The sequence below is a fragment of the Andrena cerasifolii genome, chromosome 12 (assembly GCF_050908995.1).
Source record: "Andrena cerasifolii isolate SP2316 chromosome 12, iyAndCera1_principal, whole genome shotgun sequence".
Classification (NCBI taxonomy): domain Eukaryota; kingdom Metazoa; phylum Arthropoda; class Insecta; order Hymenoptera; family Andrenidae; genus Andrena; species Andrena cerasifolii.
This window is the reverse complement of record NC_135129.1, coordinates 7,328,980-7,354,492: the sequence shown is the minus strand read 5'-3', so window position 1 is coordinate 7,354,492 and position 25,513 is coordinate 7,328,980. Positions and strand designations below refer to the sequence as shown.

General features: G+C 48.6%; 1 protein-coding gene across 2 annotated transcripts in view; it reads right to left on the bottom strand.

Moving 5' to 3' along the window:
• Positions 1–25,513, bottom strand: part of LOC143375414 (zinc finger protein rotund) — a 173,844-nt gene that overhangs the window by 102,636 nt on the left and 45,695 nt on the right. For both annotated transcript variants that reach the window (XM_076824470.1, XM_076824471.1), the window contains exon 2: positions 8,314–8,580. In XM_076824470.1, the coding sequence (XP_076680585.1) occupies positions 8,314–8,580 (267 nt within the window). The remainder of the gene's footprint in view (positions 1–8,313; positions 8,581–25,513) is intronic.

Genomic DNA, 25,513 nt, shown 5'->3' with positions numbered 1-25,513 from the left:
TCTTTCTCTCCCGAGATCCATCAAATATCGGAAAGATGGCGGCAACATTGGTAGCTACGGGCTCTTCAAAGGCTGGTCCGGCGCCTGGTCGAGTTTCCTTCCATTTCCCGTCTTTCCCCGTCCCCGCCCGGGGGGGTCAAATATCGATTCCGATATTTCCACAGGCATCTCCTTTTTTTCGCCCTTTTTCCGCCTTCCACCTTCTGTTCCACCTCCCTGCACGCCCGTCGGCCCCTGTCCTTGCCTCCTCGTCTTTGTTTTTCATTAAACGACGAACGAGCGAACGGCACAGCACGTGGAAAGCGAGGAAAATTCGCGAAGATGGCGTCGATTATTTTCTTTCCCCCTGGGTGACTTCTCTCGCGGCTGATTTTTGTTCCGCCAACTTTTACGTCGGTTTTATGTGCGGAAAGGAAGTTAGGGTGGTGCTTGACGAGGGGTGACTTGACCGTGTTTTTGATATACTGAGTTACTTCTTTAATAAACAAGAATTGATCCTTTCCCTGAATCCACAGAGGTTGGTAATTAATCTTCTTTCTTCCTGGATGAATTTTTCCTCTTTTTTTCCCCTGTATTCCGAAGCGTGGACTACCCATGTCGTTTTATTAGAAAGAAGTCGTGAGAACGTTGGGAACCACTGATGCCAACGAGCTTCTCCAACCTGAAGTTTGCTTGCAAAATTGAGTTTCCCGCTCGGGGGTTTCGATATTTTGGATGCTGGCTCGGAGCTGGGTGCAATTGAAGTACCTCTGGCCTTCTTTCTACATACGCGAAGTTAAATATTGATTTTAACGCGTTTCCATCTTTTTCCTCTCGTTCCTCTTTCGCGGGCTGAATTCGAAACGAATAAAATGAATGGATGACAGAGTCAAAGGAGGTGTTGCTGATTTTTTTCCATTCCCTTCCCAAGTCTACCTTGAAATTTCACAAGTGCTTCTCAAATTCCTTGAGAAACGTTTTTTCGTGATCACAGAAATCAAACTCCAACGACGCCGGATTTTCACTGCCATGGAAACTTGAAAATCCATTTTCAGAGCTGCAGTTCAGGTATTCCCTGGAACCCCACTTCGTTCCAATTTTCTTCCTTTATCGTTCCCTCCTCTATGGACCTCTCGTTCAAACATCGATTTCAATATTTACAATTTTCCTCCTCCCCCCTTGCCCCGTGCAAGAATTCGAACAGCCGAAAGGACGAAAAAAGAGACGCTTGGAACATCGATTCCAGGAGAGAAAAAAGAAGGGCGCAGTGGAAATTCCTTTTACTGGTCCAACTTTCGGGATTTTCCTTCGCCAGAACTTCCCGAAACGCTCGCTGGAACTTCCTCGAGTCTCCACTGTGACTCACGGAAGTGGCTCAAAGTTTCATCGCGCCGCTTTCCCTCGAATTTTCCAACGATTCTGTTCGTATAACCACTATCATTACTTGGATTATCTTTCCCACTTTAATTCAGGTTCTGAGGGTGTTTTTTTTTTTATTTAAGCAATGCTCCGGATGATTTTTATTAGCAAGGGCGATCGGACTTGTATGGTACGAGATAAAGAATTGATTTTCATTTCGATGGAATTATTGTGGTTGGATGAGAGCGGAATGAAGGTCGCTCCGGCGACGAATCGAACGGATTTTTTTCTTCGGAACGTTTCTCCCGGTTCTAAGGGGCCTTGTTCAAGAAAAAATGTGGGAGACACTGGCCCCTTCTCGATCCAGCCGACGAAACGCCACGGCGTCTGCTACTCGTCATTAAAAAACACGTGGCCGTCTAAAACACTGAATCTACTGTTTCGTCCACGACACTCACCGCGTTTCTACGCGCCACTTTAACGAGCTGACAACACGGAATGCATTAATTAGAATCTCTCCTCGTCTCTTAGTCACGGCTACTCGGGAGTACGAGTAAATCATTTCGGTGCACTGGGGAATAGATTCTGTACGCATGGAAATGATTAAACTGCGTAGATAGCACTGGCATTCCAATTTCTGTGCCATATCTCGCGGATCGTCAGTTTCTTGTGGCAAATTCTCCATCTCCAAATCTCCTTAATCGAATACCAAGCGCGAATTATTTAACTTCAGAGCTGTGAGGATGAATTTGGCAATTCTTCGTGCCATCTATTTATATTCCATCACCCTATTCTCTAAATCCACTACCTACTCCTTCAACACTCCACTCGACTAACTCCAATATTAAATTTACCTAGCTTCCCACCTTCCGAAATTCGATACTGGGTTCTCCCCTGCACCCAGCACTAACAATTCCAAAATTCAATTTTACCTTAAACAATTCCTTAAACTCGACTAGTCATTACTCGCAGAAACATCCATAGTTGCACCATCTCCCGCAACCTCCAATCGAATTATTCAAACACCCTTTTCCGTAACAAAAATTTCCTCCCCTCAGCAGCATGTATTCCTTCGATACACCGAAGACACCGTCAGCCATCCCTTGGACGGGATGATTATGATCCATCGATCACGGGGATGCCAGGAGGCCACGAGAATTCGTCAGAGTCACGTACGAGGTGGAACGCCGAGTTCCCATATCACCGATGCAGAAATTCAAATTCCGCGTCATTAATAAAAATTAAAGAGACATCAGGAGGAGCGTGTGGTGTTCGGGGGACGCCCCGAGGGCCACCTTTATCTTACCTGGGCCACAATACCGTGAGACTATGGGCCCTTTGTACTCCACTTTCACGACGATCTGCATACGCACCCCTCTCGCCGAGCAACCCTTACACCGGCGGTATTTTTTTACCTCTTCCTCCTGAGAGAGAACGATCCAGGACGTGTAATCTCCGGAAGAAACGTTCCAGCCACGTCTTTCATAGGTGCTAACATTTTTTTGCATCCTCTCCTTCCTTTTTTCTTAGCTGTCTAACGGTGCTTCTTGCATGGGATTCTTGGTCACGTCTTCAGGGCTAACGGTTGTCGGATGGGGTGTTTCTAAGGGGGTCGAGATTAAATGGATCTTTAGGGAAGCTTTGGTCCGTTTTTTGATGACGAAAATTATTTAAATCGAGGTGGAAGGTAGAGGTACTCTTCCGGTTTGAGGTTTGTGGTGACTTTCAGGGGTGAAGTGTAGGAGCACGATGGACGCTTCGAGGTCAGAGGTTCTTTTGGGAGCTCTTTGAATAGTATTTCTAGGGTGGTCTTGATGGTTTCTCAGATTGCAGATCATTTTCTCTTGTCCATTGTAGGTGAAGCAGTGAAAGAGGGGGTGCTTGAGGTGCAGCAATCTTCTTTTCTATATGTAATCAAGCCCTTCAAGGATTTCCATCAAAATCAACCAGCTGCCTGTTCACTGAAGTTTCACCGCCCATAAACGGCCATTTCTCATAGTAAATTTCACACTTTACAATTTCTCTATTACGAGGCCCCACAGGGAAGCAACCCCCCGCAGACAGCAGCACGACGATAGGGGGTTGAAACAGAGACAATGGACAACATGCAGCCAGCAACCCCCCTTTCTGGCGACGGTGTCACAACATTTGGGCCCGGGACAGAGTTATGGCCCTTTTTCCCGCGTTTTCGTCCTCCGATCCTCTTCGTCGGCGACGCGGCCGTCGAGGCGGAACGTTTTCTCGGTGATTTCCCCTTTAGTTTCTTCTTCTTCCCTTTCTTTTTGTCTCCGGCTCGCGCAGACATGCAAAACGCTGCAGCCTGCATTTCCACCCCGACTAACATCGATTCGCGTGATTACTTTCAACCCTCCAATTCTAGGAGACTTTCTAACGGGGCGAGTCGTCGGTTATAAAGAAACGATTCTGGGTTGCAGTGACTCGAATTGCTTTTTCTTGTTTCTTGGCGAACATGCGTCGAATTGTTGAGTATCCAGGGTTGCGGGCGTTGAATGATGCCATGGGGCGTCGGAGAAGGGGGTGGAGAGTCTCTTCTCTAATTATTTGAAGACTCCTTACATTTCCATTTTTTGAAAATTGATATTAAAAAATTTAAGGGATTGTTTTGTATTGGAAATTCAGGATAACGATGCTTGTGAAATAGAAAGCTTCAGAGATATCAGAACGAAAGAAAGCAAAGTGCATTTGCATCCACACTGTGACATAGCATCGCAACAAAAAGACAAAAGAATCCTCCTGAAAATTCCCACCAGCCCGCGATCTACCACCCTTCCGGCTCAATCAACCAATCTCCGATAAATTAAACGAGTCATTCAATTCCCGCGACACCCCTATCGAAACTATCCTGCCTGCAGAAAAAAAAGAACGTCATGTATACCTAATAATCAGAGCCCCCTGACAAAACCTGGCCAACGAAAGTCAGCTGCAAAAAACCTAATGAAAAAAAAACGAACGCGCGCAGAACTGGGACACAACCGTCAGCCTCCCTTAAACACAGCGTTGGACAAGAAAAAAAAGTGTCGAAAAAAGTCCAGCATAACCCGTTACACCGTTCCGCGATACGTTACGCGGAAATTCATTAGCCGATCCAGATCGAGGAACGGGAGACGTAGAAGGGGTTGCGCGGCCTTCTCGCTTACCCCCGTAACGAACGCGACCCCGTGAACGAGACAATGAACAGCCCCCTCTCCCCCAGCGTGCAGCGTGCTCGTATTATTTTTTGTCTCACGTCGCGCAGAGACAAAAATGCCGTTGCGCGATTTGCATCCCCGGGTCGGACGACGAAAAAAATGCCGTGGAAGGAAAAAAAAGCGGCGGATCGAAGGATCCAAGCGGAGAAAGCGGTTGAATGGAGGGGGTAGGCGAAGTGGAGAGAGAAAAAAATTGGCAGCAGGGGCCATTATTTTAATTTTTGTCCCAGCGGCGTGGCAAACGGGCAGAGAGAGAGAGAGAGAGAGAGAGAGAGAGAAAGAGAGAGAGAGAGGGGGGGAAGAGAGAAAGGGAGAGGAAAGGAGTAGCAAAGGGTGGAAAAGTCTTCCTTTGCATAATCTTCATGGGGTAGGCGCTCGCAGGACTCTCACGCGGCATGGAATTCCAGTTAGTCGCTTCGGGGCGGTGTTTTCCAAGGTGTTTTGCATCTTCACCTCCAGGGTGAATCCAGGCCACCCCTTCGTCCTCACTGTTCTCCCTCTCTCTCTCTCAGAAAATTACCCTAAAGAGCTGCTCTAAGCGTTTTAAGGGATTAAGGTCGGGCAGGCGTAAAAAAGCATGGAAAAAGGGTTGACCACCCGCTGGGCGAAACCGGCGACAGATTACAACATCCGAAAACGTGTTTACAGGGGTACCGAGCCGGTTCCTAAGTTTCAACCCCCCCTAGCTCGGGGTTCGGGGCTTCTGGTGGCCTTGAACTATATAGGGAAGCGGAATTTTGACCAGTTGGTGTCTCCTGTGCGCTACCTTCCTACTCTCTCGTCTGATATAAGACACAAAAGGGTTAACTTCGAGGACTTCGAGCAGCACTGATACAATTCCCTGAGCAATATTCAATAATCTGAACTGTCCGAGTCTTCCACGCATTCCTCGGTAAGACCTCCAGATCATGCAACCCCTTTTCCCACAAAAGAACTCGCCATTTCCCTTTCAACCTGCAACCACCCTTCCAGCATCCACAATGTTCCCAACGAAAACGAAGTTTCCTACATCGAAACTTCTACTTTTCCGCACCAACTCAGCTTCTTCTCAAGGAACCACCCCGCGCTACCTCCCCCTCTCTTTCTCTCCGACGCAACCAGGCCATCAAAGCCACCCCGCGCACGAGGAGCGAACGTTCGCCAAGAGGAACCGCGGCGGAGCACAGTGGTTCCGAAGTACCATTTTGTGGACAAAATTCCGTATCTTCGTCAATTCTCAACCGATTTTTGATTTTTTTTGCTCGTTTTGTCGGGAATTAATTTTGCTAAAATCAGATTTTTTTTAATCCCTAAAGAAAATTTTGGAAAACTACAGTTTGATATTTTAGCAAATTTAATCCCCGACAAAACGAGCAAAAAAAATCGAAAATCGGTTGAGAATTGACGGAGATACGGAATTTTGTCCACAAAAAGGCACTTTGGAACCACTGTGCGGAGGCTCGAACCCTCAATTAAATTCTTCCCCGATGCAGTCTATCATCCCTGAAACACTCGGAAGGGATCCACGGCCTACCCGTATGAGTCGTATGCAGATTGCCCGATTGTCTTCGGGTCCTTCCTCCTTTCTCTGCCGACCCGATAAACCCCCCACCCCTGGCCGCGGGCCCCGTGAGAATCTCGGGAGCATTTGCATGCCGCGGATTATTTAAATCGTCCCCTCATTGTCGTGGCTCCTTGTTTTTTCCTGAGGAGGCCTCTCAAACAGTCCCACGTCGTTTCTGCGGGCGCCTAGACAAAAAACCAGTTGATCCTAGCACAAGACCCAACGAGGCGTCCTGGGCCTGCAGGTCCCGCTAGCTACCCCGACTCACCCCTTCAGCCACCATGAGCGGTCATTCGAATTCAGGAGCGCGTATTCCTAGCACCTTGCAACGTGTCGCAGGGAAGAGACTCTGCGCCACATTGCTCGACTAGCTCCCAGAATGGGAAGATCGAGGGTTAGCTTTGATTACTCGATTGTCGCGATATGGTTCTCAAGGAGATCAGGAAGGCTTTGTAAAATTTGCAACAAGTGATTACGATGCTAATATAGCGGCTCCCAATTTAATTGCTATGGAGGATAAGTCACTCTGAATGTAAATCTTTTGGAGATTTACTGTTGCATGAAAGAAGAATTACTGTGTCATTATTCACTGTGATGACGAAAGTGGAAGCTGTAGTGAGATCCTCAAAAGATACACCAAGCTAAGAAAAAGAACAAAAATCGAACAAGTACCACCCTAAACTCACTCAAAAACGAGGCCCACAAGAAATCCATCCAATGTCAAGAAAGAAGGACGCTTCCTTCTCTCAAAAAAAAAGCCTCAGGGTGCCGTTACACCGTGGAAAAGAAACGCGCGCATTCAAATCAACCCCCCACCCCTTGGTCGCGGTTCCTGAAATTTTTTTCGCGCTTCCTGCGTCTATTTGTTTTTTTTTCCACCCCGGGGCGGAGCGAGGAGTATGCAAAGCGGTCTTCAACCCTTTCCAGCATCCCTCCACGCGTCTCCTCATTTTTCCACTGTTCACGGGGTCCCATCGACCTCTTTGTCTCTTCACGTGTCCTTTTTTCCATCCTCTCCACCGGCCTGCACGAAATTATGCAGGATTCTCTGTTCGAAGACAGCGAGAGGGGCGCGGAAAACAAAATCGAAACACGGGTACAACCCGTTCCTCGTGAAAAAAAAAACGGAACAGGGAACCTTTTTTTTCTCGCGCGATTCTGAGGCCTCGGCGACGTCGCGCGTCTTCTTCCGGGGGATTTTAATGCCACAGCCGTTGTTTCTTGCTTCCTGATGCGTTTTTTTCACCTCCGTCCGTTGGAGGACCGTTTTCTTCGAGTGAGATTTTTTTTACGACTTCTGGGGGACCGTTTTATTTCATCACAGTGCGATTGTGAGTTTGCTTCGAATTTTGTGATGTTGCCAAGGAATCGTGGATAAGTATTAATACACTTAATGATGTCCATAATTAATAATATAATGGAAATTAAAGTCAATTAAAGTTCGAGGTTCTTTCCCTTCGGATTTTATGTTTAAACACACCCATGAGGTGAGTTTTCAGATTTCTTTTTTAAAAGAAGGAATTTCTTATCAGAGTAATTGCCTGCTTTGAGAGATTTCGTCGTGTAAAGTACACCAAGACGACATTCCACCATTTCTCAATACCCCCAATTTCATTTAGCGCAGTATCAATTATTCCTGGAATGTTCATGGAAGAATTGAAGAAGATTACAGACATCCAGCCTGCAGTTACAAATTTTCCCCTAACTACGGTCTCGGTACTCGAGTGAGAAGTTACTTTACAACGTTCATCGAATATAAAATCAAGCAGCGGTTGGAAAGCGGGCCGCGTGTTTCGTCATAAAACTTTCGCGGCGACGAGAAGCTTAAATGTCGGCCTCTTTGTCGCCAATTAACTGCTCCCCCATCCCTTTCCCCTATCTCCTATATAATACTCGTAATACGCGCGTAAGATTAATCCTCGAATCGTTTTACCGCGTCGTGGCGTTATTTCAAGTCGAAAGTGAAACCAGAGACGCGGAAACTTTGCCTTTCCGCCTCGCAATTCCCGTTGTTTAATTTTAATTTCCCTTTCAGCGTGCACAGCTTAAAATAATTAAGAGACCGAGTACACAAAACGCTTACATCGATCAGTTTAAATTTGTCAAATCAACGTGAGTTGAACTTTTGCAAAAATTATTCAGAAAATTGCGCAGGCACTACTTATTTGGAGCAGCAAGTGTCGGTGAAGCAATGAAATTAAAAAATAAATAAAAAGCACTTACCTCGCTGGAGAGGCCGTTGTTCCAAGGGTAGGGTGGTTGAGGGGTTGACTGTTGCTGATGGTGAACACCTCCTACCCCCGTCGCAGCATGAGGATTGTGAATGTGCTCCGCCATCACGCTGACCCAATGGGCCAGTCCACCGCCTCCAGTGGCTGTCGGGCCCGTGCTTCCGGTTCCGGTGCCCCCAGTCCCACCCCCACCTCCACCTCCTCCTCCACCACCCCCACCACCGTCGTCGCCGCCCTCTGACCACGCGAAAGAGGCCTTCTGCAATGAAAAAATAGCAACTTATTTAGTTAAGCACCAGTAGAACCATTAAATTAATAATTGATTCCCTCTATCAGTCAAAAACATCAATCATAGATTTTCATCTACTTATTCTGAATTACACGGGGATCGATAGTGCATGGGAATTGAAAGACAATGTTGACAGACTTGACAAACTTTCCATCCGAAATCCGATTACCTTGGCAATCACGGATAAACCGAGCAGCGTATAACGAAATCAATGGGATTTATCGACAAACATCAACGCTGTAGCTCTCGTTAATATAATAAGCATCCGAATTGAGTGACTCTACCGAGTATTTCTGACAAAGATTGGACAAATACGAGGAAAGTATCGGGACCCATCAACAACCGAATAAATCTCATTCTGACTTCGGTACGGAACGATCACGAGAGTAATTAACGGACCACTCAAACCGCTTATGGAACTTCCTGCCCATCTTCCTGTTAAAAATCGCACACATAGACAGGAGGACAAGTTCCTAAATAAATCCCGGCGACCGCCAGGCGACAGACTTGCTCGAGGAACGCCACTCAAATTACACGCTCGCCCCTTGCGAAAGGCTACAAGCGACTCCTTCATTTTTCAAAAATACACCTCCCCCCATCGGCGATTCATCCTGATCTCGTGGTATTAATCACCGTAATTACGAGCCTGCCCGGACGACAGTCCCTTGGCTGCTTCATCCGATATTCATGATCGAACCCGCTCCAAAGACCTATTAATAAATTGATCGATAAATCAGCGAGCGTGGCGCTTGAACACCTGAACGGGTTAAGTCACGTTCACGCTCGCAACAAATTGACATCAAAGTCTCCCTCGATTATAGCCGATCGTCGCAAGCCTGCCTCCGGTTTTCGTCCATCTTCCAGCGCCAGATAGCAGACGACTTTCTTGGAGCGCAGTGTCCCCCAGCGCTCTGCCGCCGTCCAGCAACTCCCGCAAATTATCCCTCGCGTTAGCGAGAGCCGCATAAAATCGAGACGACTCGAACGGACCGTGGCTCTCGCTCTTAATCTCCTCCCGACCGCGTTAATCTTCAGCGTGTTGCTGCTCTGTCGTCAATTCGAGACACATTCTCGGCGCGCAGCCTCCAATTTTACGGAGAAACGCCACCGGGAGATTACACGAGGCTCCCGTACGCAGTTCCGAGAATTACGAGTCCCCCTCGGTTCCGCGGGAGTTTTCTTTAATGCTGGACAATGTTCCGGGGATGATCTCCAAGGGAAAATTGAGCGATGTTTATGTATGGTCGACAACAGGGTTCGATGGGGTTTTAATTCGAGTCCCTTGGAGGATTTCGCAAGATTGCCAGGCGAAGCGTGCTCGTTGCTAGCGTGAATGAGGTGGAGTTCAGAAGGAATTCGAGTAAGTTCAAAAGAAGTCGAATGGTAAATCGGTGCCGCCGATTCGCGTGTGTATAATTGCGATTTCAGGGGTTATCGATTGTCCACGGAGGAGGAGGGTCGTAAGAAATTCATAGCCACAGGAGGAAGAAACGTCAGCCGATGGCGAATCGATACGCAGTCGAACGCGGCTATGGCAGCCTTTAGCCTCGCGAAAATAGAAAAGATCAAGGTGATATTTGCAAACGCCACTCGCCACTTTCTGTGTTCGTAGTATCCAGTCGGAAGGTAACGAACTATTCGCCTAATCATTGATTGAACTTCGTTGAATAATGGAGTGTCTGTTACTGGGGGATAATGCGGGGTGCATTAACGCGATAGGTATATCGAGTAATCTTGATTTGGGAGAGAGATCGTGTGACGGGAGAATTCGAGGTAAACGATCTCCCGGGAATAATTATAGAATAATTTCAATCATTAAAAGTAGTTTGACTCCTGCTATAATTTTAGAATATTCCCTCCAAACTAAAGGGAATTATGTCCAATGGAAATTAGGATTTCTAAGGGAAGTTGAAAAATGTGGAAGAATCAAGCAGACCTAGTACCTAGCGCAACTGTGATCCTCGAGATCAATCAAACTTCGACTAAAGACACTAATAGCAACGAAAGGCCAAGTTGCCCTTGCGCTGGGAGAGACTACTGACACGTAATTAGCGGGCCAGCAGATTTGGTTGTTAGTTAATTAATCGCGCAGCACGTATCGTGAGAAAGCTCGTTAGAAATGGACGGTCGGATTGCTGGTTCCTCAAAGGACCATCCCCGGGGCACCCTAGAGGGCTGTTATTTCTTCGGCCAGGGGAGGGATGATGCGTTTCATTATTGCCTCGCGCTTAATTACACGTTCTCGAGCGGCCTGTGTTCCGTGTGTCGCCGTTTCCCCTTTCTCCGTCGCGACTCCACAAAAGCTCAAAGGAAATCGATTTTCTTAACTGAAAAACATTCCCCGCGCTGACTTCCCGACTCTTCGTCCCTCCCCTAACGTACGGTACAGAGATACCTTCGTACTTTCGTAATGAAAAACTGATTTCGGGCTACTCCATCTCTGCCAGCTCAACCAGAATGAATCACTTGTCTACTGTCTGCTGTCTAATGAAATCTTTGAAAAATTAAGGTAGGGTGGAGCGACTGTTCTTCGTCCACTGCTAATTTTCTTCTAAATCAGTGCGAGCACGCTGCAGTTACACCTCAGCGACGTTTCATCCCTCGATGAAACGAACTTGGAAACGAAGGGGTGCTGTGGTAAGAGGAGAGTGGGGGATGGAAACGAAGGAGGTGATCCTCGATAAACGAGGTCACAATTAGAGAGACGGTTCAACCAGACGTTTCGGCGTCGCTTGACGCGGAGTGCCGGGGAAACTAGGGGAAAAGTGCGTGGCGGATGTGGGTCAAGAGTTGTCGCGGAATCAACCACGCCGTGCCAACGCCGCGAACGTGCCAAGAAAAGTTGCCTGGTGGCGATAACTTGGCCAGAAGCAAAAGGAAGCAACAGGAAGTCGGGCCACGGGACGGCGTCGTTCGGCGAAATTAATGAATTAAACCGTGAGAGGAATCCTGCTTGCTAAGAAATTCGAGGCGCTCCATGGTGGATTTTAAACGTGGTCTACGTTTCCTCCTTTCCACTCCACTTCCATAAAAGGGAGCAAGAGGCACAAAGACAACGTAATTATTGCAAGTAAAGCTACGATTATCATCAGAATTGTCTTCAAGCTCGTCGGCATGACTTTGATGAAGGGGCAGGAGGGTGAAGAAGGGCGGTGAATCGAGAGGTGAGAATTCGACTGTATTCGAAGAAGCTTAGAATTTCAATGGAAGCGATTCATGTGTCAACGAAACGGGACACGAGGGCAAAGAAGAAGGAAGGGACAAAGTAGTTGGAAAAGTCGGGGACTGGATCCGCTGGAGGAAACAAAAAGTAATTGTCAAGCAAACAGGATTTTCTTCTCGCCCGTACGAAATCTCTTCGCTGCACCCCCCGCTCCTTCCGCGAAAACTCGCCCCGCTTAAGTATCCGCTAACTTTTTAACCGACAACTTATACAGAACGCTCCGTGGCGCTCCTCGTAAGACGTATTTTATCCTTGAAAACGGTTTCCAGCACGCCTCTAGTGTCCTTCAACCATTTACCACCCCTATCTACCTGATCCTAAAATTCTATTTTTTTTTTTAGAACAGACGGAGAGTGTTTTGAAGCTTCTTGGCAGGGTGGAAATTCGCGAATCCAATTCCTATCTCTCTTCGGGGGTTGCTTGAAATGCTTGGGGTAGGATAGGTCAGTGAGGACGCGGAATCTTTTGGGGATTATTGATCTTGATGCTCCGGTTTTCAGACGGCTTGGGGGAGGCGACTGTTTGCCTCGAAAGCATCCATCTTTAGAACCTTCACAAGCTATGCGCTTCAGAACCATTTGTAGACCACAATTTCCACGACTCTTAGGAAATTAAATTTGTAAATTATTACCGAACCCCCTGTGTCTTAGATTTTCGATACACCTAAGCTAAGAATTCTAAGCTTCCCACATTTCCTAGCTGCCAAATCAATTTCCACAAGCTCCTCCAAACACGAGTCAACGTTAAACCAGAAGCATAAAAAATCCTCCTATCATACCAAATCACCATATCCTCAAAGCAATCTGCACGTGTGGCTAAACGCCCCAAGAAACTTTCTCTTCTAGCAAAGACATTACGAGGAAGGAAAAAGCTGATGCATCGAGGAATTACAGGCTGACCTCATCGTGGTCTTCCCTGTGGAGGGCCAGGTTCCTCGGGAACGCTGGCACGCTGCTCACGGTCAATCCCTTGAGATCCTTCAGCTCCTTGAGGGCGCCGAGCGCGTTCAGGTTATCCTTCAGATTGGCCAGATTAAAATTAATCCCCTGCTCCTTGAAGTTGAGATGCCTGTTGAGCACAGTCTTGCCTAGGGCGCTAGCGAGCAGGCTGTTGTACAGCTCGTTCCTCAGAATGAACTTCTGCTCGACGGGTCCTTCGTCCTTGCTGGACATGTCGTTGGAGGAGTCCGAGTCGACCTCGACCGACGAATTCGACACGACGCTCATCGTGGACATCTTGCCCGCGGTCCACGTCGATTAAAAATACTCTTCGATCCTCCTGGAGGATCGGACGCTGGCTGGGACGAACGACAGCGGCTCGAGGTCCGTCGCGCGGTCCTCTTCTAGTCACCAGAGCTTATTAAAATATCTGTACACGCGCTCCTAGCACCGTTGTATAGCAATATAGAATTAAATACGCTTTTCAAGTGTTGTATATATAATATAGATGTGTATATATATATATTTCTTATGTATATATATTTGTTCTTCTTCGCTTAACCGGCTATTATTAGTTGTAACGCGCGGGAGTCGGCTTCAGGAGGCTAAAAACACCGCCGACACCACCGTCGTCGCGGTCCAAGGATTGCTTGAATGGAGCGGCCACGTGGCAGCTTGAACGTCTTCAATCGCTGTCGCCGCGATTAAGGATTAAGGGTCCGCTTCAAGAGGCAATGGGTGCTCGCGATCGACCACTACCGCGACGCACTTCTCCCCTCGGCGCTGGCGAACCCCGTGTGTGTCCTCTGAGTTTCGTACGCTTTTATTGCCTGGAGGATATTGAACGCTAGTAAGACACGGTGCGTTGCTCGTTTCTACTTCACCCTTTAAGGATCACTGGATCGTCCGCGCGTCGGCCACGATCCGCTCGGAGGACACCGCGGACGTCAGACATTCGGACCGTCGAAAGCTCGATCGTCGATTAATCCGTGGCTCGTACGTGGCTGGCACACTTCTCTACGCTTATTATTTACTCTAGTTAGCTTATCAGTATTATCGATGGTCGCCTGTGGCCAGGCTGACGAGACGAGGCATCCGCAGGCAATAACATTGCATCGTGGCGTTTAGGAACTTTTGCGCGCGCAGCTCATTACGCATGGCCGCGGCCTTTCTAATTGGCTGGCTAATTAGCGCGGGAGGGTGCCCTCGGTGGCGCGAACACGAGGTCTCCGGCGTGCGTGTCGCGTTTTCGCAGTCACCACCGCACTCTTTGCCCTTCCGCACCTTCCCTCCGCTATCTCTCTTGTCTTTTCTCTTTTCTCCGTTCTCTCTCTCTCTCTCTCTCTCTCTCTCTCTCTCTCTGCCTTACGTCCTACCGTTATTAGACGAGTTGCGCGTAAAACACGTGAAAAATAGGAACTTTGGTTGATCGTTTCAGCCCTCCAGCCGTTTTACTCTACACTCCCTCTTTCCCTCTCGCAAGCTCTCCCGTTCTCCAAATCTTCCTCTCTGTCTCCGTCCTCATCGGCGCGCGACATCGAGCCACCAGTTTATTACGGCTTCACCCTCGCTGCGTGCACCGGGGGGCCTCCTCCGCCTGGTCGGGCCCGTCCGTCGCCAGGTAGAAGAAGAGGAATCGCGGTGAGAAGAAGAAGAAGAAGAGAAAGAAGAGGACATAGAAACGGACAGAGGAACATCCTCCTCCACTCGGTGCATCGAGGAACATCCTTTCAGGCATCCATCCGAACCGCGTGCCTTCCTCTTCCGCTGGGCCTCGTCGACAGGCCTTTCAGGAGGCCCTGCGGCCTCCTCTCTTCATGCCCAACGGTCGCAGTGGGGGGTGCTCGAGCGTGATTGGTCGAGTGCAGGCAGGAAAAGGGCCCGAGTCTGGCCGCGCGAAGGCGACGGAACCCGATCCGATGGGCCTCAGGGCCTTTCGTGCGTTTCCGTCCACGCTCGGCCTGTCTCGTCGCCGATGGCCACGCGGTAGTGGGGGTAGACGGCTGGTTAGTCGCGTTCCGAGCGTCGTCGAGTCAATTAACTCGATTCCAACCCCGACGGACTTGGGCACGAAGCACACCGAAACACGGGCACCTTTTCCACGAGGAATGGGGGCGCGGAGGAGGGGTGTCCAACGAGTACGTTCCGCCGACGGAAACCGCGGCTCGGTAAGGGGGTCGCTTCTCGAATACCCAGGTTCTTATGTGAGCGCGACCGCGCGACTGGTTGATGCAGTCCGCGGCGGAGCATAAGGAAGCGGAAGCTCGCCGTTCCTTCTCTCTCCGTCGATCCTTCTCCGTTGCTCCGTTTTCTACCGCTCTCGGCCCTCCTTTTCCGTTCCTCCGCTCGTCCTTGTCCCACCGACGGCCAAGGAAAGGCGCGCACGCTTCGCCGCGGCGGCTGCCGCCGCCGGCGTCGTCGACGTCGTCGTCGTCGTCGTCGTCGTGGTGCCCTCCGTCTTCCACTTCCTTCTTCGCCGATCTCTTTCCCACCAGTCCGCCGCGTCGATCCTCTCGCTTCCTCCCTCGCTCCGCCGTGGTGTCTGTCTCTCCCGCCACAACGCCGCGCGAACGGCGGGGGTGGGTCGGGGCTGGAGGTAAGGAGAAGGCCGAAAGCAAGGAAGAAAGCTACCCTCCGCGAGAGGGATGGAGTGTATCGAGACCGCGGACGAGAGAGAGAGCCAGCCAGCGAGCCGAGAAAGGGGTGGGAGACCGAGAAACTCTCCAAGGTGGTGGTGGAAAAGGAAAGGAAGAAAAAGACGCACGGGTAAGAAGGCGGCCGAGGGCGGAAGGGAGGCAAAGGGGCCACGTATCCCGCGAAGAAACAGATAAATATAGATATTTTTCCTTTGGCCGACCACCTACGGAGAGGGGTGAAGACGGAGCGGAGGGAGGACGCGTGAGGGTGGTAGGGTACTGGGCTGTGGGGTGGGAGCGCGGGGGACACAGAGGGAGAGTGTTGCACGTTCGTTCCCCGCCCCCCAGACCGAATTGGAAAAATGGAAATAATAAGAGTCGCCTCCTGGGGGGTTGCATGGCGCGCTGCACGAACAGTCGAAGGGGTTGTAGGGGGTGCAGAACACGGAGGGTAGGTTGTGCGCAGTGCAGCATGCGCCTTGGCGAACGAGCGAGCACACATCGTGCTCGTCTTCCTCCGTGTGTTTCCGTGAGCCGTACACGTGTGGTCGGAGACAAGGAAAGCGGTGCCGAGGGGGGTGGAAGATCGAGAAAGAGACTCGCGTGACGCGGGAGGGAATACCTTGACGGACACGTCGAAACCAACATGGCCACCGGTTCGAAACACTCGCGCATTCTTGCATAAATTAACCCTTAAGCGGTGCTCTGTGGGGACGCACGTGTCTGCCGTCCTATTCTTTCGTCGCGATGGAATTCGAATGGTCCAGTCGACCCTCCGCTTCCAGTTACTCTCCGGAACAAAAAGAAATCCTTCCTTGAAACCGCCATTCCCAAGATCATTCGAACCATTCGAATCTCCCTCGCGCTCCAACTAGAATCCACGTAATCCATTCGCGGAAGCGAACCAACCCCTTCGAAATCCGCGCTGCGGTTTAAGGGGTTATACCTAGTCAGGCGGCCGAAAAGAGACGAATGTTTGTGATTTTTTTCTGAAAAAGCGGAAGCGTATATTCTTACAGAACTTTTTGCGCTTAAAAGAGCAACATTTGAAGAACATTTGGTATTTTTTTCGTAGAAAAATATTTACGTTTATAATAAAGTAACAACCGACATCCAAGAAACATTTTTAAATTTGGTTTTGCGATGAGCACTACCATTCGGAACCAGATTATCTAAAATAAAAAAAACAAAAAAGATTTCGCCAGTATATTAATGTATCCTCGGGTTGACGGAGAGAATTTTCCGAAATATTAATTTAAAACAAAATGACGGCTATTTCAAGTTGAAATCCTGATTTTTCGTGCAAAAATCACGCGAAAAAATCAGGATTTCAACTTTAAATAGCCGCCATTTTGTTTTAAACTAATATTTCGGAAAATCCTCTCCGTCAACCTGAGGATACATTAAGATACTAGCGAAATCTTTTTGGTTTTTTGATTTTAGATAATCTGGTTCCGAATGACAGTGCTCACCGCAAAACCAATTTTTTAAAAATGCTTCTTGGATGTCGGTTATTACTTTATTATAAACGCAAATATTTTTCTACGAAAAAATTACCACATGTTCTTTAAATGTTGCTCTTTTAGCGGAAAAAGTTTTGTAAAAAAAAAAACGCTTCCGATTCTTAAAAAAAAATCATATAATAATAAATATAATAATAGGCCCAAGAGCAGTTACGACTTGCAAAATGCTCGACGAGGAGCGAATAAAAATCGCCGAAAAGCGAACGTTTGATTCGTCGAAAGAAAGCCGAATTGCTCGTACATCTGCCAGATCGACCTTAGAAGAAGCTACACTTGAAGCTGAAGGTCTCATGTACGAAGCAGGAATAGCTGATTAACGGTAAGTCAATGAAAATGCATGATATAATAAAATATTTACGTTTCAAAACATTAGACGCGCTTATCTCAAAACCGCATTTCTTAAAACGATGGGCGAGATTTCTCAAGTTCTACTTTACCAATCGCTTTGAAACTTTATAGCTATCTTTGTTATAACGCTTATTAGGCATTGACGATCCAACATTTTAAATGTTTTGATTATTATACAAAATATAAACAAAAAGGTCACACACTTTTGACGAAATTTGACCACTATTTTTAAAACATCTGCCATTTTGTCAATTTTCGCAAAAATTGAAATGTTGGATCGTCAATGCCTAGGAAATATATTATAGTTTATAACATTTTTAAAGTTTTTGATAGAGTTCATCCGATTTCCCAAAATCCCGCTCACCAGTTGACCATCCCGAAAAAAATGACATTTTAAATGGAGACATTGCACGGCGTGCAAATGCTATTTTGTAAATATTGTACGCTTTTTTTATAGTTCATAATATAATGAACTAAAATACTAAACCTTATATTAATCGATTGTTTACTTTTCTTATTATCGTCGTCTAAAAATCGTCTGCATTCTTGGCCCGTTACTGTGTCCTAACCCCTTAAGGGAAGATCGCAAATTCCATCTGGACCTCGCGACGATCCGAAGAAGGATCCTCTTGTCTCTGGAATCTCTCACCCCTCGATGGCTCGCCCTCGAAATTAGAGGGGTGGTTTGAAGCGCGCGTCAGCCAGCACCCCAGCTACAAAGAAGCCCGTTTATTCGCCTCGAAGGATCCCGCGAAGGGTGGAGGGAACGAGAGTTCCGGGGCAGTTCGTTCCAGTTTCCGCGACGGTGATCGAACCGTTGCATTCTTTCTTTCGCGCTGGAAACGATTGTTTGTTTGTTTGCTCGCCCCGGGGATGTTTTATCGGAGGCGGTAACGAGACGCAGTTGAAACGATGGCCCCCGATAATGGGGGGGACGGGCCGTGCCCCCCTCTCGAATGTAAAAGTAATACGCCCGGCAGAACGGAAATCATCGTTTCTCGTCGAGCACGATTTAAGTGACAAACGGCGTCGTTGAGAGACGAGCGAGGAACGAATGCGTTTCCGTTCCCTCCTCGTCGATTGAAAATTCCCGTCGCTCTTTGGGAGATTGAACGTGGAAGAGGACGAGCACGAAATTTTCCTGCAACTTTCTGCGAAACTTCTGCTACAGGAGGTTAGAAATATTTAATTAAGAAGATAATATCATCCAGTGAGAACCCGGGGATTAATTCATCTTCTAAAAATCGAATCCTCCTGCACCGACCAATATCGTCCAAAACAGGAAACAGAAGAGCAGAGGTTCAACGCAGAGAACTGGCGTCACCAAACGGAGGGTCGATAAGAAAACAGAAAATATGATTGCAACCGTCTTTCCACATCGAACGAGCTACTCCTTTTCCCCAGGGCGAGAACCGATGCCCAAAGAGACGTCCTCCGTCTCATCCCACGCTCCCATCAGCGTGGTCCAGCCATAGCCTCGATCCACCGCGATCCTCCACTTGTTATATCGCTATCAATCGGCATAAAGCATTCAGATGAGGCGGTCGTGGAATAATAGATGTACCGTACGCTAACCTCCGCTCTATTCTAGCGAACATGTGGCACTGGGCGCTGGGAGAGCGGCGAATAACAGATGGGTCACATGAGCAGGTAATACCGTGGTTCCTCTCGAGTGGTATCAGCTTTTGAGGCTGCCTCGCATCCAGCCTCGTGTAGAGACGCGCACAGACACAGGCAAGGAGCGGCCAGGAGGAACGTGACTCCGGCAGCGTTCCAGAGATGCTGTTTCACGTGGCCGTGTGCAAGTCCAACGGGAATCGGGGGAATCGGGGGATCGAGTCGCCTGTTACCTCTAATATCCTCTAACGGTGCATCCCCAATTACCATTGTGCCATTCACATGCAGATAGCTTCACACTAGCAGGGGACTCCGTCCCTCTAGCCTGCTCCCTTGAGTAGCCCGATGGGAGCCAAGCCTGTCCTTTCATCGCGCCCGTTTGTACGTCTCCCGTTGCCACCGTGATTATATTTGTGTTTTGGTTTTTCAGGGCGGGCCGGAAGAGGAGTGCCTCGGTTTACGATTACCCGTATCGAGAACTCGAGGACTTCCTTCCTCCTCGAGCAACACCAGCTTCCTTTAGCGAACCTTCTATGCGTACGTTTTGCATCTAGACTACGATTCACTGGGAATTATTGAAGATGTACTGGGTTAGGTCTGGGTTCTACGTGGTGAGAGCTGCTGGTGATCAGTGTATCAGATATTTCATCGTAGAGATAATAAACGACCAAACAGGTTGAATATAAAGTATCAGCTAGCACCTAGCCCCAAGATCGAGAGGAGCGAGCGGAAGACGAGGGTGCGCGAGGACAATCGCGCCCTTTATCGCTGGCAAGGAGCCACGCGGATCCTCGAGCGTAGCGAGTCGTCCTGATAAGACGCAAAATCCAAGAACAGCTCGGTCGGGCAGGAGCGAGAAAGGGTGGCTGGCGCCTGGGCGCGAGGTGAAAATTAAAGAAGCGCTAAGTCGGGCGCTAAACTGAAGAACCACTTGTTGAGCAGCTTGTGGCGGCGGCACGTTGGTTAGGGGGAGGCCGGAGGGGTTGGGGAGCATCGAGAGACGACGGGGTGGGACGGTTGACGGGGGTGGCAGGGTGCGGATATGCAGATGAGGGGTGGCCACCCCCGTGTAACTAACTTCTAACTTTCGCGTAAAGGCCAGCGGCAGCGTTCCAACGGTTTTACACCCCCGCCCGCCCCGCGCGGAAAATTAAATCTGTGCACCCTCTACCTCCCTCAACAGCCCGAGAGACTTTTCATTGAACGTAAGTAGTCGAGTCTGCGAAGCGCGAAACGGGACACGCTTTCCAGCGGGATGTTTCCCTCGTCCAAGGCGATCCTCCGAGGGAAAGTGATACAAGACGCTCCTCAATTCAATCATTCCGCGAATGGAAATCCTTTTCTATTTTTACAGTGTGTTCTTTTTAAAACGCAACTGTCAGTTGTTCATAAAGACAATAGCGGAGATGTAAGCACTATTCAAAAAGAAATCCACCATTTCTAATGAAATCGATTATCTTCTAATATCTAAATCAATATTAAATAAATAAGAATTCCAACAAGTTCGAATTTCCAAGCGAGCAGCCCCAGCTCGAATCGCAATCACCACCAAAGGACAATTTGACTTATCATCTTTCCACCCCCATTCGCGAGGGACGTCGTGAAAAAAAAGATAGAAAACCACGAAACAACGAAGCGAGGCAGTACTTTTCCCTCCTTCGACGTTTTTCACCGCGGTTCGCTGCCGAAAAAAAAGCCAAAGAAAAGGACGCCTGGCGCCAGGACGTCGGCGACGACGAGTCTCGACCCAGATATCCCGTCGTCGTCGTCGTCGTCGTCGACGTCGTCTCCTACGTGGCTCCAGCTTTTCTTATTTCTCCCTTTTGCTCGCCTGCCGCGGCCGCGCCCCCCAGCCCCGTTGGGGTAGGTTTTTCCACTCTAGTCCACCCCCGAAACGTTATGCACACCGCAAGGGGAGCGTGTGCAACCGCCACCCACCCATTACTCCCCTATCTCGACCACTGTGTGCGTGAGAAGTAGTAATGTCTTGGTCTACGCAAGCCAGGGCTGACCAATTCTGCTTTTTTCCACTTTTCAGTGGAAGAAATTTTAGAAACAGATCCATCGAAGCTGCGCATCGACTGTGTTGGAGGATTTAATGGCTTCTTGGTGGTTCGAAGGTTGATGGCACGGGTTGGTTTAAATTGTGAGAAGTTTCTGAAGGTTTGATGTCTGCGACCACCTTCTTTAATGAATTTAGCAATTCTTCTGGTATGATGTAGAGTAACCTAGATTTATTTAATTCGATTGTGGTTTCTTTGGAAGATGAAAGTTATTTTTAACGAATTCTCGACATAATACAGCATTGCAAAGATTTGTAAATTTAGAAGACTCTCGATTATGGAAGGAAAACTGACGCCCGGAACGATGCAACAAACACAGAACGATCGAATGAGCATTTCCAGCCCTTCTTGCGCTTCTTCCCCGGCCACACCACCCCCGGAAGATTTTTCTTGGGTGGCCCAGTTCGACCCCATTGGTTACCACACCCCCGTTCTGCCCCTCGATCGCGACGAAAAACGCCTGCGTTATTTTTTCCCCTCCCCACTGTGTTCGACCCCCCCAGTTCCGCGTGTTTCAGCGACTAGCTTCGTAGACGCACACTGAAACTTACGGAAACTGCAAGAGGTATCCACTTTTGGATCCCCGAACGGACAGGAGTCTGTACTCGAAGATGCACTTCCTCCGGAAAAAGAATGAACTACTAATAATCACGAATCTTTTAATAATTCCAGATTAATCAGAAAGCGTTTTGTGAACGAAGCTTTAAGAACGAGGCGCGCGATTGCAGCGTACTTGCGTGCGCGCGTTGCACACGTGCTGCGACGCATAATATAATAAATTAAGTCGAACCGCGATATGATCGAGCCGCGTCGCGATTGGTCGCCGCCGAGAGAGGGCCCCCTTTTATTATTTCTCCTCTGTTCCCCTTTTTTTTTATCGCCCCGTACGAATCTCTCGGCTGGCAGCCATAGGGGCTGAGCGTACCGGCCATCTTGAATTGCAAATAAGTGTCGGTCCGGGTCATAACGAAATGGAAAAAATGGGTCTCGAGCATTCCGCGTCTCTTTTTCCAGGCAGCGCCGCCGAATCTGTCTCCGTTCCGTTGCTTTTGCTCGAAACATTCAATTTCAAGCGCACTATCCAACATACTCACCAAAGTAATCACAATATCCCTATAATTAAATCAATTTAACAGAGATGCTCAAAGACTTTGAAAAAATATTTTTTAAAAAAAGGCTAATAGCTGATTTCACCCTTTGGAGTGAATTTTCGCAGAGAAACAAAAATCACTTCTTGCTTACTCCGATACGCTTTGCATTCGCGCGAAATTTCATTAAAATCAGAATCTCCCGGTGGGAATGTTTCAGTGTAAGTCCGAGGCCGGCCTTTTCCACTGGAAAAAAGCCAGCGAAGTCCCAGCTACCCGAAAAACCAGCAACCCAAGCCACCGTAGATCCCCTGAAAGCCTTGTCCCACCTCCGCAGCAAGAAAAGAGGAACGAAAGCCGTAAAAGCTAATCGCCAGGCCAGCAAAAAGCTGTGCAATTAAGATGTAATCAAAACCCCTGAATTATACGCGAGTCTACCTTCAATTGATCAAATACAGATCACCCGGCGAGATTACAGTCCACGTCATCGGAACTTTTTCGACGAATTAACGAGCCTCTTTTAACGACTTAAGCTCGGGCACGAGCCGCGAGGCCGTGAATTCGATCGCGGCTGCGAAAAAATCATCTCTTCTTGTCGGCTCTGCTCCGAGAAAAGTTCAAGCGATTTGCTCTGGCGCCTCGTTTCAACACTTTCAACCTTAATTGCACGGCTGCGAGGATCGATCGATAATATTCGACACCCTTGATCCTTAGGAAACGTAAAACTTCGTCTGCCGCATCGTTGATTTAATGAACGCAGATTTATTTCGTTCATTAAGCGATGCATTTAAGCATTGCGCGCCTCGCGTTTTCCAGTTTCGCGTTTACGATCGTCACGTGGTCTCCGGAGAAATAGTAAATTACGTTTTATTAGCCACGCGTTCCGAGGTTCTTTACGGCGTGAAAAAATTCTGCCCCGAGACACTTGCTGGGTAATAAATTATTCATGCCGAAAGTAATACGCCTGTATATTCATCGAGTTTCTTTTTTTTCGAGAAAAAAAAAGCATCGTCGCCGATCACGGCCGAGCATGGCTATTATTATAGAGACCTGTCGCCCGAAAAAGCTGTAAACAAACGGAAAAACCAGAAAACCGGAGCACGTAGGGTCGCGTTTTCCCAGACAGGAATTTTTAAGTGGGGCCCCGCCGCTACGCCCGACGGTTTCAATTTACAAAATTAACTTTTCAGTGCCGGGGAGGGAGGAGGGGTTGTAAAACGTGCGCCGAACGCGATCGATGGAATCCCGTGTTTTGAATCGTGGATAGTGGATGGGTGGCCAGAGGGTTGCTCCTGCGATTCAACTTTGTTGTAATAAACATTCTCGCGGAAAGCCTCCATTCTTCTAAATTGCTCGCCAACTAACAGGTCCGAACCAATTAGAAAGTCTATTATACAGAGGAACAACTCGCTGCGAAAGTTTCTTCACTTGGAATTTAGCTGTTGAACAACCGCCTATTAAATGATTAAGAATCCTCTCGGGGGTATCGATCGAGGATCGATCACTATTCCGCGTCAGTGGGTTTGGTGAAATTCGGTAGGGACGGTGGAAGGAATTTCAGGACTTTATACTAAATTTGCCTCGCTGAACAGTCTCCGAAAATATTCAAAGAGGGAGAGAAAGGGAATCGTGGCTAAGCGACCGAGCTTACTGCCAAGTAGTATAAGTCAATTATCGAGGTGGACGGAATTAACTCGTTAACTGAGTAATTATTTTTAAACGAGAATAGAGACAGTCGACGTTTCCCTTTTTAATCGGAGTGATAGAATAGTCGATTTCATATCGCTGGTTGGATTACTCCTAGCAGGGGGTTGAAGCTTGACGCGGGTTATATCAAACAAAAGCAATGAAGCTTGGACCAGAAGAATCTTCCAATAAACAATTTCAAAATTAAATCTCAATAACTACCCACTTAAGAAAGGTTATCGGAGTACCAAACCCAGACCATCTAACTCCTCATATTATTCTAAATTTCAGCGCTTCGTATCCTCCAAATATTTCCAAGAAAAGATCCCGAAAAATTGTCACCATCCAGAGGCAAAGGGTAGGTTCGACGTGGGTGTCTTGGATTTCGCCGCGGGTCAAAAATGCGTCTCGGCTGTGCAGGGTAAATTGTTTAAGGGTCGGGGTGTCCTTAAGCTAAGGTAAAAGGTTGTCTGGGGCGGCGTCTAGCCGTGTCTATCGATTATCCTCCATCTTCGTCTGCCTCGTCCGATCTTACCACCCCTCTACGCGCGCCCCACCATCGACCCCTCCCACCCTCGGCTGCCTCTTTCTCTTCGCCCCTATTTTCGATCCACCTTCGCCCACCCCCTCGCTCCTGACCTGTCGCAAGCCACCCACGCACTTACGCACCGAGTCTCCTTGCAATCCTGCCAGGCTTCTCCGAACAGACAGTGGGGGTGTTTGGAAAGTGGTGGGTGGTCGCGAATAATTACGCGCCGGGCCGTTCGATGGGCCATGACCACCCTTCGAGGGTGAGTCGTCCCCTACAATGTCACTGATCGAATGTTTTCTTGAATCTCTGCGGATCAAGGGGGTGGAAAACGTGGACTTCATTCAAGGGAGAGTTCTTGCTGAATGAACCTTGGAAAGGACAGTGATTATAGGCCAGCGCTAGGATAGAATTTAATTTATCAACGAGGGTTCTTATTTATATCTCCACCCTCATTTCCAGGAGACCAGTCGCAGGTAATTAGCAAACTGCGACCTACATAACGCAGTAACGATCCTATTCTAGATACACGTATGTATACAGTTCAGGGAAATACCACCCAGAGACGTCGCCAAAAAAGCAGCACGCGAGCAGCCCGCCTCGGTTCCTTCGGACGCGAACAAACTTTTAATTCCCCGCGTTCTATAGGTTCGAGAACTTGCCCGCCACGTTCGAGGGTCATGCATAGACTGCACCAAACGATTCTCCAATTTTCCTGCTTTAATAATCACACACTCGACTCCCTCGATGCAGGTGACTACCACCTTTATCCTTAGTCTTGCTGTAAACGCGAGGACAGACCGTGTTCCACGAGAGCGTCCAGCCGTAAAATGCAACAACGTCAGAGGCGTCGAGAAACCACCCTCGAAAACCCAACGAAACGACGTACATAGTGTGCCTATCACTGAAGGGGTGTGTGTGTGACGGACAGGTCGTGACCTAGGCCGTCTTGAAGGGCAGACATTTTTTAATCGATAGCCTGGCCCCGCTCCTCGTCCACCGACACCCTCCAAGGCGCGGAGAGGGCGAGCTGGTGAACCCTGGCTAAAGAGCAGCGCGGGGGTGGGCGGAGGGGTGAAACAGCCCGGGAGAGAATCGCGGAGGCGTACAGACGCAACTATACTTCGCCACCCCCGCCGTGCCACCAGCCTAAATAAAGGCCCAACCCTTAAAGCAGACCAGCTCGAAAACATTGTTAAAGGGGATGGAACGGCCTGGCTCGCGGGGGCGTTGACGCAGGCTGGATTCCAGC